The 14,664-nt window shown below is 38.6% G+C and overlaps 1 protein-coding gene across 3 annotated transcripts in view; it reads right to left on the reverse strand.

The window, feature by feature from the left end:
• Brwd1 (bromodomain and WD repeat domain containing 1) overlaps positions 1-14,664 on the reverse strand; it is a 146,558-nt gene that overhangs the window by 90,971 nt on the left and 40,923 nt on the right. For all 3 annotated transcript variants that reach the window (XM_063224524.1, XM_063224525.1, XM_063224523.1), the window contains exons 9-13: positions 7,605-7,705; positions 6,116-6,186; positions 5,359-5,459; positions 4,033-4,073; positions 2,615-2,713 (exon numbers count right to left, since the gene is read on the reverse strand). In XM_063224524.1, coding sequence (XP_063080594.1) covers positions 2,615-2,713; positions 4,033-4,073; positions 5,359-5,459; positions 6,116-6,186; positions 7,605-7,705 — 413 coding nt within the window. The remainder of the gene's footprint in view (positions 1-2,614; positions 2,714-4,032; positions 4,074-5,358; positions 5,460-6,115; positions 6,187-7,604; positions 7,706-14,664) is intronic.

The raw sequence follows: 14,664 nt of genomic DNA on the forward strand, positions 1-14,664 counted from the left end.
TCGGGAGGCTGAGGCCGGAGGATCATTGGGAGTTTGAGACCAGCCTGGGCTACAAAGTGAGCTCAAGGCCAGCCTGAACTGCATAGCAAGACCCTGTCTCAAAAAGAGAAGAAAAAAAAAAAAACCAGACTCAGGTAAGTATCATATGTTCTCCCTAATTTGGGGGATCTAGAGATGGTGACAAGAAAACAGCAAGAAGACTACTCTTAGACAAGAAGAGATCAAGGGAGACAGAGGTAGAAAGGCAGGACATACAAATTATGGATCTGGGGAGCTGGGGAGTTAGCTCAGTGGCATAAGCGCCTGCCTTGTAAGCAGGCAGTCGTGAGTTCAATCCCCAGTACCGATAAAAAGGAAAAAGACAAAAAAAATTATGGATCTGATCAAAATATGTACACAGTGAATGCAAAAAAAAAGACCAAAACTGCAAAACTCGAGGGAGAACAGGGCAAGATGGGCGACAAAAGAGATGAAAATGATCAGAGTATACAAATCTGCCAAGATAAAACTCATTCACATATGAGTGACGTGCACAAAAAAAAGATGTTAAAGATGGGGCACACTGGGGATTTAGCTCAGTGGCATAAGCATCTGCTGGGCAAGCGTGAGGTTGTAAGTTCGATCCCGGGTACCACAAAAAAAAAAAAAAAAAAAAAAGAAACCAAATGTTTCATTTGGGCTGGGGATTTAGCTCAGTGGCCTAAGCGCCTGCCTGGCAAGAGCAAGGTCAAATGTTCGATCCCTGGTACCAAAATAAAACAAAACAACACAAAAAAAAGTAGGTAAGAGACACATTATGCCCCTAAAAATAAGTGTTACACTGTAATACTGAACTTCTTAATCTACCTAATAAGATAATTCCTCAGAAGCGAATATGCTTCAAATCATCTCTGCTCTTGTCTTTACCACCACCACCCACCCTACACATGTGCTGACAGCTCGCTCTCACAGAAGGATTTCTGAATATCTGGCTATGACATTTTTATGAAGATTTTTTACATATGAACAAGTATTATCAAATTTCCAGTATATATTATTTCCACTTTATAGCAGATAATTCCACACAAATATTAACATCAAATTTATTCGGAACACTGTCAAGTACACAAGACACTGTTAAGTCAGCTCCTGTTACTGAAAGTAAAGCAAACACGACTGTCTTTAAAAGACTGATGTACAAAAGTGTAACTAGAAAAAGTGTAAAGTAGGGGCTGGGGATTTAGCTCAGCGGCATAAGCACCTGCCTTGCAAGCAGGCAGTAGTGAGTTTTTTTCCCAGTACCGATTTAAAAAAATAAATACATAAAAAAGAAAAAGTAAAACTGATGATTTCAAACTTCCATTGCTCACACTGTAACTAAAACAATAATGGCCTTTTCAGTAGGCAAAAGACATTAACATGTCCACTCTAAAACAGTGTTCCAAAGACTTTTACAGTACCATTTAAAATTCCCAGAAATGCTTAGAAACAGGAGTCATTTTCCAGACAATGAAATAGATTAAACAATACTAAATGGTTTTTCAAGACAGTGTAAATGGTATTTGAGCCAAAGTCTGATTTCTAAATAGGTATTATTTCTACCACTCCTACTTACAATTTACACACACTGTTATGGTTTGTGTTTAAATGTCCCCCCAAAGCCTTATGCAGGCATGGTGAAGGATGGGCCTTTTGAAGGCCACTGAATCTAAGGTTTGTGATTGGTTGGTTTTCTAGGGCTGGGATCAGCAGTGTGAGCAGGGAACCTACCAGGGGCAGGGAGCCAATATACAATATGAGGGAGGAAAGAAGGTGTGCTTAACACTTTTGAAATCTACAGCAGCTGCCATGCTGCCCCTCAGCCACAGCACTCTGCCTTAGAGCCAACAGAGTAGAGACTGAAACCACCATGAACTGTAAGCCAAATACACCTTTCTTTCCTTCATTTTGGGCATCAGCTATTTTGTCTCAGCAACAAAAATAAAGAAACCAAGGCAACAAAAAAAGAGCTTTAAATTTGCAATATTTACCATAGAAAGTACTACATATTCCAAAGATGTTCAAAACAACTTTGGCAGTCTGTAATGTTGGGTAGGTACTGGTGGGCATACCTTCAACATCATTTTATAAATCATAATTTTAGCATACAAAATTTCCACTGAGGGGTTGGGGATTTGGCTCAGGGGCATAAGTGCCTGCCTTGCAAGTGCGCAGTCATGAGTTTAATCCCCAGCACCAAAAAAAAAAAAAAAATCCTCATAGAAAATTCCTACTAAAGCCAAACTTCAAAGTTTACAATAAAGCATATTTGCTTCACTTTATTTTCTAGCCTTAGCTACAAGTCAGTTTTATAAATCCCAAAACTCCTATCTACAAAAAGTAAAATTTCCACGCTTCACATACTTGAATTTTTGTAACTGTTTTTCAACAGCAGGAGGCTTTAAATGCAAAACTAAGAACAATGTCAATTAATAGAAGTACATGATGTACTTTCCTACATTAATTTGTATATACAGGCTTTATCAAACGCATGGTAGGTAATTAAACAGAAGATGGTTAAAATTCTCTCAAGGAAGTAATCAGTAAATGGGGCGGGGAAGTTACCATGCAATCACAACGAGCAATCTTAACTCACCCTGAGATTCTGGTAGCCATATCCAATAAAATGCTTCTCCATTCTAACTGTTCAAACCTCCAGATCCGTGCTGTTCCATCTCTGCTACCACTTAGGAACCTTAAAAAGATTCAGAAAAAGATCCTCTGCTCACAAACCTGCTATCAAGGTCTACAATTAAAATCAATAGGCAAAAATAACTCTTAATGTACTATCTTGATGACAGTCCAATCCACAAGTGTTACAGTCATTCAGGGCTTATCTGGTATGCTATGAATATACTTTGCTATAATTTGCCTGGTTCTACAAAATATAACACACTGTAAATGCAATCAGCAAATCTTAATGATTTCTGAGTTTTGAAAAGACAACATAAAAGTATCTGGAGAGAAGAAACATTACAGGCACAAGAGAAATTAATGAGAGCAAAAATTCATTTCAAGCATCCTAATTTTAAGCTCTAATTCATGCTGGACACTGTGATTTTTATCAAGTGAAAGCAAGCATAAAAATTGCAGTTTAGGAAAGGCACCTGACACACAGGTGCCAGAAAGGATAGAATTTAGGTAGTAATTCCATTGCAGAACGTACCATAATAGTGGATTAGAAAAGGATTTTAAAAGACTTAGAAGGAATTTCATCGTTCTTTTTGTTATTTTTATTTTTTGGTTCTTACTGAGACAGGATCTCACGATGCACTTCAGGCTGGCCTTGAGCCCACTTTGTAGCCCAGGTTGGCCTCAAACTCCCAGCAATACTATACAGCCAGTGGAATTCACTGGTAGTTTGTCTCCACAGTCAGTGGAATTTCATCATTCTTAAATATAATTTTCCCAGCACACTGGACATCTAACCAAAGAACAACCAGATGTGGTGGTATACATGTGTAAGCCAGCCCTCAGGAGGCTGAGGCAGAAGGACTGCTAAGTTTGAGGTCAGCTTGGGCCACACAAGGGAGTTCCAAGCTGGCCTGAACTACATAGGAAAAACCCTGTCTCAAAAAGACCAAAACAAAAAGAAAGAAAAATCCAACAAAGAACGGCTTTTATTCATGGAAACCACCAAATAACACTAAAATCTAGTGTAATGAGGTTCTTTCTACTCTAGGCACTTTTTATTCACTTAATATACCTACCAGTATGTGTCTTGCAATGTAAAAAGTCCTGATATCACAGTTAATAACAATATACTGAACATATGTTTCAAAACTGTTAAAAGAAGATTCTAAATGATTTGCTAGAAAAAAATACATATGTAAGGCAGTGGCTGGTTTTGAGTGAATCTTTCCATAGTGTAAACATGTATCAAAGAATTATACTGTAATTACTTGCCAATCAAAAATAGTAACAGAAAAATATACAAAGTGATATCTCCACTACATATATGTAGTATTAACATATCTACCTAAAAACATATATAATATACACATACATACTTACCGGTCACCAGTGTTACAAAATTGGATACTGTCTACTTTATCCTACAGGGGGAGAAAACAAATACCAAAAAAGATTACCTAGTTTGCAAATTTTTATTTCAGTGACAGCAAGGAATGTACATCTGTACTGCCTGCCTAGTCACAGGACTCGCACTGTGCTATTTAGTGTGAAGCCTCTAAGGATCTAACAGACCACCAATCACCTTTCAAAGCTGAGCATGTCTAGTAGGAAAAAAGCCTTGCACATAAATTAAAGCTGCATTTACATGATGTCCCTTTAAAACAACTTGGGTGGCTATGCAAAGGAACATGTGGAAAGTGATCTAAATACAACTTTAAAGCACCTGAAAACAAGGCACTTTTTATCTACACACCAAAACGAATGTGCTACCACACACACATGAAAGAGCAGCATTCCATGAACTTGCTTAGGACAGCAGGCGCACTGGAAATCAGCCCATCCACATCAACTACCATGATCAAGACTTAGTACTTAGAGCTAAAATTATCCTTGTAAAATATTACCATGTCCAAGCTGCTAATCTGAGTTACAAACAATATTCTGCCCAATTATACACAATTCCTATGTAAGATTAGAATTTTTAAAAACCATCTGTACCCGAACATTTTCAGTTTCACAAGTATACCAAAGTCTAGGTCTTGCAAATAGCTCAGTAGAAGAGTATTTCCCTAGAATGTGCAGCACCCTGGGTTTGATCCTCAGTATCACACACACACAAACAAAATAAACATGCAAAATCTCTAGATTTTTTAAATATAATTCAGCAAAAACAAGATCACATGACTCACCTTACAAGTGCAACTATGATTTTCAAATCTAACAAAGTAATTGCATCAAAAAATCTTTAGAACAGTTAGGCATGCTGGCAAACACCTGTAATCCCAGTACTTAGGAGGTTGAGGCAGTACAATTGCCACAAATTCGAGATCAAGACTGGACCATGAATTTAAGGCCAGCCTGAACTACATAGCAATACCCTGTCTCAAAAAACCAAAATTTAAAAAGAAAAAAATCACCGTTAAAATAAAATTTGTTAAACAGAGAAAAAAAATAGCTGGGCGTGGTAGCACACACCTATAATCCCTGCACATGGGAGGCTGAGAAAGAAGGATCATTGTGAGTTTGAGACCAGCCTGAGTTACAAAGAGAGCTCAAGGCCAGCCTGAACTGCATAGTGAGACCCTGTCTCAAAAAAAATCAAAAAAAAAGAGAGAGAAAAAAATAAAATTAGAATAATGACAACTTTCTTTAGCAATAGTAAGAATATCATTAACAATTTATAAAATTTTAAAATATAATGCTTACTGTGTGGCTTTCAAGTTCTGCAATTTTTTCAGGTGCTTCAAAACCCAAAAAATACATTCTGATTACATGATCAGTACTCCCTGTAGCTAAAAACATACCACCTGAAATAAAAATGGTAAAGTTTAAACATTTAAAATATTTAGCTTTTCTAAAGTCAAACTGAACAAATCAAACTTCTACATTAAAATATACAAAAAGCAGGATCACTTATTCTAAAATTAAATTCATCTCAGTAGATACACTTTGTAACTCAGCATCTGAAGAACTGTAAAACTGTACTTGCAGCTTGAAAGTTAATTCAATTTGGAAATGTTCACAATCTCACTATACTTTACTTAAGCACAGAAAGGCAAATAAATGCAAAATGAGTGCCAGTGCTCCAGAAGTACTGGAACAAAAGGAGTCTGTTTTTAACCTACTTCCCACACCAACACCTAGGTTGGGAAGAGCTCACTTGAAGTTTTTAGACTCTTATGAGAGACAGCTCTCTGATCTATCTAAAGGAAAAGGGAGAGTGGAGGGAGGGAGGGAGGCTGGTTACCATCCAAGCTCACTCACTGCAGTATGTGAGAGAAGACAGAGAGCCAAGGCCCTGGGTTCAACTCCCAGCATCAGGAAGAAAGATAAAGATGATTTAAGCAAAATAAACATGTAGAAAACAAATTGAAACTAACAGAATTCTCATAAATATTAGCTATAATGTAGTCATTTATTTAAATAGCAAAACAATTTTAAAAATTACCAAAGAAGTTCTTACCAACACTAAAAGAAGAACAAAGCATTTGAACGCCCGGCCTAGGCTTTTCGGTGAACTTCAGGGGACGTGGACTTTAAAAGAAGACGACACTGCTTTAGAATGCATTAGTGTTAACAAATTAACACATTTGAAAGACGTTTTTCTTTCTGAGACAGCATTCCTTTCACTAAAGTATTTAGGCTGGCCTTGAACTCACTACGATATTTAGGCGGACCTCGAATTTGCAGCGCTGCTCCTGCCTCAGCCTCTCAAGTACTGGGGTTATAGGTGTGCAGCACCCTGCATGACTGAAATAGCAGTTTTAATCAGGCACATTTAAATATAACCCCAGTCCTACAGTACCTTCCCACATGCCAAATGTTCTCACCTATTAGAATGGCCACCAGAAACAGACGGAGGTAGATTCTAAGGACATTACTGCACAGGGAAAGAAAAGGTCCACTGACCCCACTTTTCCTAAGTGTGCCGACTATAGCTCGGACAGTCTCCGTGAGCCCAACTGCCAAGTCACCAGGGCATAACCCAGGAGGACACAGGGATGGCAAGCCACTCTTCTTACAGTAGCCACATTTCAGAAAGTATACAGAAGCCAGGTATGGGGGCACACGCCAGAGACTCATCCACATGGGGTACATGGAGGCCAGGAGGCGACTCAAGCACAGGCAAAGGCCAGCGTAGTAAACAGGCACCCCAACTCAAAAGATCAAATTAGTTTTAATTTTACCCAACAGATCCAAATATCATTATCAACATATAATCAATCGCAACACAATTTTAATGAGATCTTCTACAGATTCTTTCATATTAAATATTTGAAATTTTTATATTTGACACACAAAATACATCTCAATGTGAACACTTAATTTTCATCAAAAATACTTGATCTGTACTTGGATTTCACAAAACTTGTGTTTCAAAACCTCAGACTCAAGTTGTTTAAAACATATATAGAAGTTTTCTAATAACTGGATCAAGTATGAGGTTTTAAAGCTGAATTAACAATTCAGCTCCTCCATTCCATGCGCCACATTTGAAGTCACAATAGTGACAGCTGGCTGGGCCCCAGGTTTCTAATCCAGCTCTCAGGACTCCCAAGTGTTACCATCAGGGCTTCTCCTTATACACGATGGCACATTTCTAATCTTTTAAAAAATAATTCACAGGGCTGGGGATTTAGCTCAGCGGCATAAGCGCCTGCCTTGCAAGCAGGTAGCCGTGAGTTCGATCCCTGGTACCAATGAAAAGGAAAAAGACCAAAAAAAAAAAAAAAAAATTCACATACATACTGTTTTACTGTTTACACAAAAAATCTAGTTGCTAAAAGAAAAGCTCTGCATCTTTTACATACTCAACTGTCTAAAATTACAGTGACATATGCTTTATATAATAAATTTGAAAGTAAAAAGGCACCCACAATACATAATCTCTCTCAATCACGTTTCCTAAGACTAAAATCATAACTGCACGAAAAAAGATACTTGTCACTTACCTGAATTTCAGAGACTGTAAATCCCACTGCCAAAAGCAAACCGTCCCATCAGCACCAGTGGAAACCATGTATCTCTGAGAGCCTTTGGCCATGGGGCTAAACTGAAAGACAGTGATACATATTAATCAGTTTCTAGAACTCTCCTTAAGGCACACTTTAATAGTCTTCCAAAATTAACTCCAACTGACACTCTAAAGAAGTTAAACACAAGAAATTAAGAACACAAGAAATTAAGAAATGATGTAACAGTGAGATAGCTAGCCAGGTATGGAGGCATATGCCTGTAATTCTAGTACTCAGGAGGCTGAGGCAGGAGGATCATTGCAAGTTTGAGGACTGCTTAAGCTACACAGTGAGTCCATGGCCAGCCTGGACTACATAGCAAGATTCTGTCTCAAAAAAAACAAAAAACAAAAAAAAAACTGTACATTAATTTATACATAATCTGATCTCAACTAAAGATGATTTTCAATACTGATAAAAAGAATTACCACGAAAATATTTGAACAGTAAAGATGTATCCTCTGATATTTAAAGAAATCACAGATTCTCAAAAATTAAAACAGATACAAAAAGTAACTTGAGGCCTGGGGATTTAGCTCAGCAGTGTAAGCACCTGCCTGAGAAGCGTGAGATCGTTGAGTTTGATTCCTGATACCGAAAAAAAAGTAACCTTGATAAAACAGCCAATAGAAAAAATATGAAATTCAAAAAACACTCTGATACAGGGTGAAGCTCTCACCTCTAATCTGGCAGGGAAACAACGGCTCACCATAAATGTTACTGAGATGAGGATGCAGTAACCGGGAGAAAAACACTACATCCAAGCTTCAGGCTATGCTAGCAAGGCACATTCCCAATATACCGAAAATTCAAAAGCATTGTCAAACACATCAAAGCATTGTAATACAAGACTGCATTCCAACCTCAGATGGGGTAACATTTTATTTATTAAAGTACCATGTGCGCTGTTATGGTTTGTGTTCAGATTACTCCACAAGCCTCATGCAGTCACAGAAGCGACTGAATGCAGCGTCTGTGACTGGTGATGAGTGTTGCACCTACCCTGCTGCAAGTAACAGACATACCACCAAGAGAGGGAGGGAAAGCGGGCTTTTCCCTTTTGCCTTCTTCACTCTTGCTGCTTAAGGCAGCCACCAACAGCTACTCCTCAGCCTCGCCACCCTGCCTTGGAGCCAGCTGAGTATGGACTGAAACCTATAAATAAACCTTTTCTTCTCTAATTTGGGTGTCAGGTATTTTGTTTCAACAAAGAGAAAAAAGTAACCAAAACATGTGCTAAACAAGCCAGAAAAAGACGATTTTGTTGCAAAGACATTAAGGAAAGCTTAGAAAAAAACAAAGTAAACAAGAAAATGACTCACAGGAATAAAATGAGTACAGATTTAAAGTGAATTGCAAATATGGTTTGGGACAAAATGTATACAAGCAGAGTGTGGTTGTGCATGCCTGTAATCCCTGCACATGGTTGGTGGGAGGTAAGGAGGAACATTTTGAGTTCAAGACCAACCTGAGCTACAAAGTGAAACCAAGGCCAGCCTGAACTACATAATGAGATCCTATCTCAAAAAAGGAAAAAAAAAAAAAAAAACACCAATTAACAGGTAACTATAGCTTTGAAGAAAACACCAAAAACAGCCAAAAAATTGACCAGAATACAATGAGTGAAAGGAAGCCACAAAGATGCTATAGTAAAGCACCAAAAAGCAATCCAATTAACAATTAATGATTAATCTAAGAAGCAAACATCTTAACTGGAGGATAGCCCCTCCATCCCCATCCAAAATGTGAAAGACAGCCAAGAAAGCAGCAACAGAACTTCCTGATTCAGAAGACAAAGGAGGAAGGAAGCCTAGCACAGCAGTCACACATGCCTGCAGTCCCAGCACTTGGGAGGCTAAAGCAGAGGGAGCTTAAATCAAGGTCAAACTGAGATATACAGCAACACCTTACTAAAAAACAAAAGCAAAAAACAAAAAAAGAGTTCAGGAAATAAAGACTAGCAGTAGTAGCATGTACCTATAATCCCAGCACTCAGCAGGCTGGGTGGGATAGGAGGGTCATCGAGAGTTTGAACCAGCCTGGGCTATATAGTTCAAGGGCAGTCTGAGACCCTCAAAAAAACCGAAAGAGACAGAGACAGAAAGACAGAGAGAAACAGACAACGGACAGAGAAACAGAGAGAAAGTAGCTAAAGAGATGGGATGAGCATGTTTGAAGCAAAGGAATATTTTAAGGGAAATTAATGACAACGAATCTCCTACTGTAAACAATTTTAATTTGAACATTCACATATATACTTTCATTAATCACACATTTTCCCACGCATTCTTTATTCCTGGGTGTCTGAAGAGTTTTGGTGCTACCGTGAAAGTTCTTCCTTCGATGAGTTTATCACTGTTTACTCATGGCGCGTAGGAAAGCTGACTTCAGACAGACTGCCTACCTCACTGTGTTTTAGTAAACTCTCAGCAGTTTTAACAGGTTTTACCAGGATTCAGTAGCTAACTTGTGAACTTGGAGATTCACTGGTTCCCCAGGTGGTGGGGAATCCACCCATATCCTCTACCCTGGGCCACATCCCAGGGGCCCTAAGCTCTGAATCTTGAAGAGTTTGTTCTTTTATTTCTGTTAAGATGATGCTGAACAGGTACAGTAATAATATCGTGCTGATTTTCCAAAACAAGTTAATTTTACAGTATTTTCAATCCACATAAAAGGCACAGAAAGTATGCTGAGCATCCACGCACCAGTCACAATTGTTTTGGGTTGTTTCATTTTGTTTTACTACCGGGAGTTGAATTCGAGGCCTCTCCTTGCCAAGCAGCGCTGTGCCAGTGAGCTACATCCCAGGCTCTGGTCAGCACACTGAACAGCGGTGAACCATCTGTCGCAATGCCCTCTTTTTTTTTTTTTTTTTGTCTTTTTCGTTTTTATCGGTACCAGGCATCGAACTCACGACCACCTGCTTGCAAGGCAGGTGCTTATGTCGCTGAGCTAAATCTCCAGCCCCTACAATGCCCTCTTGATGCGGACACACCAATGTAGATGTGAGCTGTGGGATCCCAGCTGGAGAGGAACCTCCTTGGCCTAGAGCCCTCAGTCTGTCTCCTAAGAATGATGTTCCCTACATAATGTTGGCATCACCCAAGAACACGGATGCAACACTTACCTAACATGCAATCTGTATTTAAACCTCCTCAACTTCCTAACTACTTAATATATTTTTCTGTCCTAAGCCCAGAACCCAAATCCAGGCTCTCACGCTGCATCTTTTTGTCACTTCTTCTGGGGTTCCTTACAAAACAGTTCTCACCTTTTTCTTTCTTGAAACTAACTTTTGAAGGATGTAAGAAATTTATTACATAAATTATTTACCAACTGGATTTCTCTAATTGCTTCCTTATCAGTCTCCAATCATCTCTGACAGAAATACTTAAGTAGGTGAACAAAGATTTTTAACTACACAGTCAATGCATTCAACAGTTACAGGTCTTTTCAGATTTTTTTTTTCTTTTGTTGACCTCATTCTTGCATTTTCCTTAGTATTTCTTCAATTTTCCCATACAAGTAAGTTTAAAATCCCCCTTTTTATTATTGGAAAAATCTCTAGTGTGTCCTTTGTCAAATCTGACCCCTGTGTGTCATACTTCTTTTCTGAGCCATGCTTCATGTCAGTCTTTACCAACACCATGTATTTAATCTTCAAGAAACTCTTCCATTTTGTTGGTCCTGTATCATTAGGCATAGTTTTCTATCCTTAATATCTGTACTTTATCCTCAACAATTTCCTCTTTCTCCACTGTTCTTTAAATTTCTTGAAAAAGACATTACATCAATGAATTTCAACTTTTTAATTTTTTTGTATGAGAAATGAGTATCTCAACATCTTGCTCAGGCTGGTCTCAAAGGATCCTCCTCCCTCTGTCTCCCAAATAAGCTGCTATTAGAGGCACACACCACTGTACCCAGGCTGTGGGCATCTTTAATGCATTCATTGACCACTATAAACTTCCCTTTCAGTCCTTCTTCAGCTGTGTAGTAAAATTAAAAATATACTGCTATGCAACAACTTACCCCAAGCTGAGCTTCCCAAAACAACACTCTGTTATCTCACAGTTTCTACGGATCAAGAATCAGGAACAGCTTAGCTAGGTAACCCTGGCTTGACTTCTCATGAAGCTGCAGGCAAAGCATGTACCAGGGCTACAGTAGCCAACGTTTTAACTGGGGACAGAGGACCCATTTCCAACGCAGCTCACTCATATGACTGGGCAGGAGACTTCAGTCACAGCTGTCCAGCCCAAGCCTGTTGCTTACATTATTCAACTCTATAATCCTAGTAAGATAGTTTTTCAGTCACTAAGAGGTACAAGTATATCAATTTCATTTATGAAAATGGAGGTCTATCTCTACCTATAGGTTCTATTCATGCTGTATGTATTTTGAGGCTGCATTTTAAGTGAATAAAAATTCAGAATTCTTCCTCCTGTTTAACGAGATATTTTATCATTATGAATACTCTATCTCTAAAAATGTAATCTGTCTTAAAGCCTATTTATCTGATGTTAATGTAACTACAACATTATGATTCATGTTTGTACAGTTTTTTCCATTCTCTAACTTAATGTCCCTCTATTCTTACAATGAAGGTAAGGCATATAATTAGGCTTCAATACTTTTTAAAAACTAAATCTGAACTGTCCTGTACTTGTACCACACGATGCATTTTAATTACATTCACAATGACATTTAAAGGTGTCCCAGTATCACCTCAGAACTGCACCACATCTTAATTGAATTTCTCTCCGCGCCTTCTCTCATACTTTGCTTCGTGACACAGTCCCACCATGCAGCCCAGGCTGGCCCTGAGCTCACACTCAGAGCCATCCTCTTGCCTCAGGCTCCAGGTGCTGAGACCACAGGCATGTACCACCTCACCTGGTTTCTGCTTCATTCACTAGTCTGTATTTCTGGTCTCTAATAGCTTAGTATTTACACATTCTTTTACTAATAGTTTAGCTGTTATTTCAGAGGTTACAAAATGCATTTTCATCTTAAATTCTTAATATAAATTTGTATCTTTTAATTCTCAAAAAAATGGAAAGACGTTAGTGTACTAGGGTTGCCCCTCTTGATGTTCACGCTACTGTTTCTTTACTCTGTTTTCAGTGGCAGCACAGGGAACTGGATCCAGGGCTCCACACACGCTCACCAAGCACTCACCCGCCAACCGACACCCAGGCCTTTTTGTTTTTACTTATTTGAAGGCAGGCTGCCCCTAAATTGTCCAAATAGACCTGTAATTTGCCGACCTGTATCTCCCAAACAGCTGGGATTACAGGTGTGTTCCACCACACACAGCGCCGTCTGTATTTTAAAAAGCCAAAAGATGATGTACTTGTTTTACAGTTACAGCCAGTGTTTCTTTGTACGCTCCCACATCTTATTTTTTACTCTCTATTCCTTCTGGTCATCTCCAAACTTCGACCAAGACCAGTCTCCCTCCGCCAAAATACAGTGCTATGTAGAATACTACTGGCTGCTATTCCAAAGCTAAGAAGTTCTCATTTTCTAAAGATGTATTGTTGTACTTTCCATCTTCGCCATGTAAGACTCAGAATGCCTGACTGGCATTTTCTAGCAGCACTTTAAAGACACCACTCCTCTGTCTACCAACTCCTTGCTTCTGCAGGGAAAAACTGGCAGGCAATCTCAGCATTGCTTCATTTTTCCCTCGGATGCAAAGATTTCTATTTGTCTTTGGTTTTAAAAGCTTTACTGTGATATTTTAATAATTTTAGGTGTTTGTGTGTTCTGTTAGAAGTTCGTGTTTCTTGAGCCTGTGGCTTTATGTCTTTCATGCATTTTATGAAATTCTCAGCTGTTATCACCTCAAGTATTGGTTTTGTTTTATTCTCTCCTCTTCGGGAATTTCAAGACACATAACCTCTCAGTAAATCCTATCTTGCTTATGTACTTTTCTGTTTATTTCAAGCTCTTTTTTTATGCTTCCACTATTTTTCTTCTGACCTCACTCCCATGTCTTCAGTTGTGCCCATATGCCATTAAAACTCATCCACTGAATTCTTAAATTCAGGATACGTTTTAATCACAGAGTTTTCTTTTTACTAACTTTTGGATCCCCAATAGAACTACTTTCTTTCTTTTAATTAAGTGATCTTATTAAGTGCAAATGTTTCTAGGACAGATGGGGACTGTCCACTGATTGGATCCTGGAAGTCTCCCATCTGGCGTTTCTTATGTTTTTTAGTTATTGTTTCTTTCCTTTCATACTTTTCTTGTGTTTTTAGTTATTGTTTCTTTCCTTTCATACGTAATAACTTACTTTTTTACTTTTTTCCTATCTTATACTTAAGTATCCTTACTATGTAAAGAAAATTATAAGAATTTGAGACTCTACATGTTGTCTTCCTCGAAAGTAAGTTTGATTTGCACCTTCAAGTACATCAAGGGCCCAGCTATTCCAGATTAGCTAATCCAGGAGAAGTAGGACGATCGGCTCAGTGTCTGCGAATGCAGATTTATTTCTGGCTTATCTTTACTCCCAGGAGGAAAGCCAGCTGGTTCCCAACCTCAAGACAGAGTTGCTGTTCTTGTTTTAACCAAGACTACTACTCCCATAGCAGACCCTGCACTCTGATTCTTATCCTCTCCACATGCACAAATAGCCATCAAAGTCCTGCTATCGACCAGATCTTAACAACTTCATCCTCTACTACTACCCTGTCTGTTGTTCTCACTTTTGTTCAGAGTTTCTAGCTGTTTTACAAAGAAGCCTAGCCTGAGCCAATTACACATTGGAGAATGTTCACTTGCTACTCTTAGGCAAAAGTTTCTCCCTTTATAACTAGTTATGTCTTATTACTAACATTCTTCAGAGTGTGCATCGTATCATGACCATTTTTGTGGTATCCTTGAAAAAAGTACATTCTAAAATATTGACAGATTATTCCTAGATGGCACAATTAAGAGTGCCATCTTAGGGGGCTGGGGATTTAGCTCAGCGGCATAAGCA

Source organism: Cavia porcellus, unplaced genomic scaffold (genome assembly GCF_034190915.1).
Source record: "Cavia porcellus strain 051 isolate PalLab524CR breed Dunkin Hartley unplaced genomic scaffold, mCavPor4.1 scaffold_15, whole genome shotgun sequence".
Classification (NCBI taxonomy): Eukaryota; Metazoa; Chordata; class Mammalia; order Rodentia; family Caviidae; genus Cavia; species Cavia porcellus.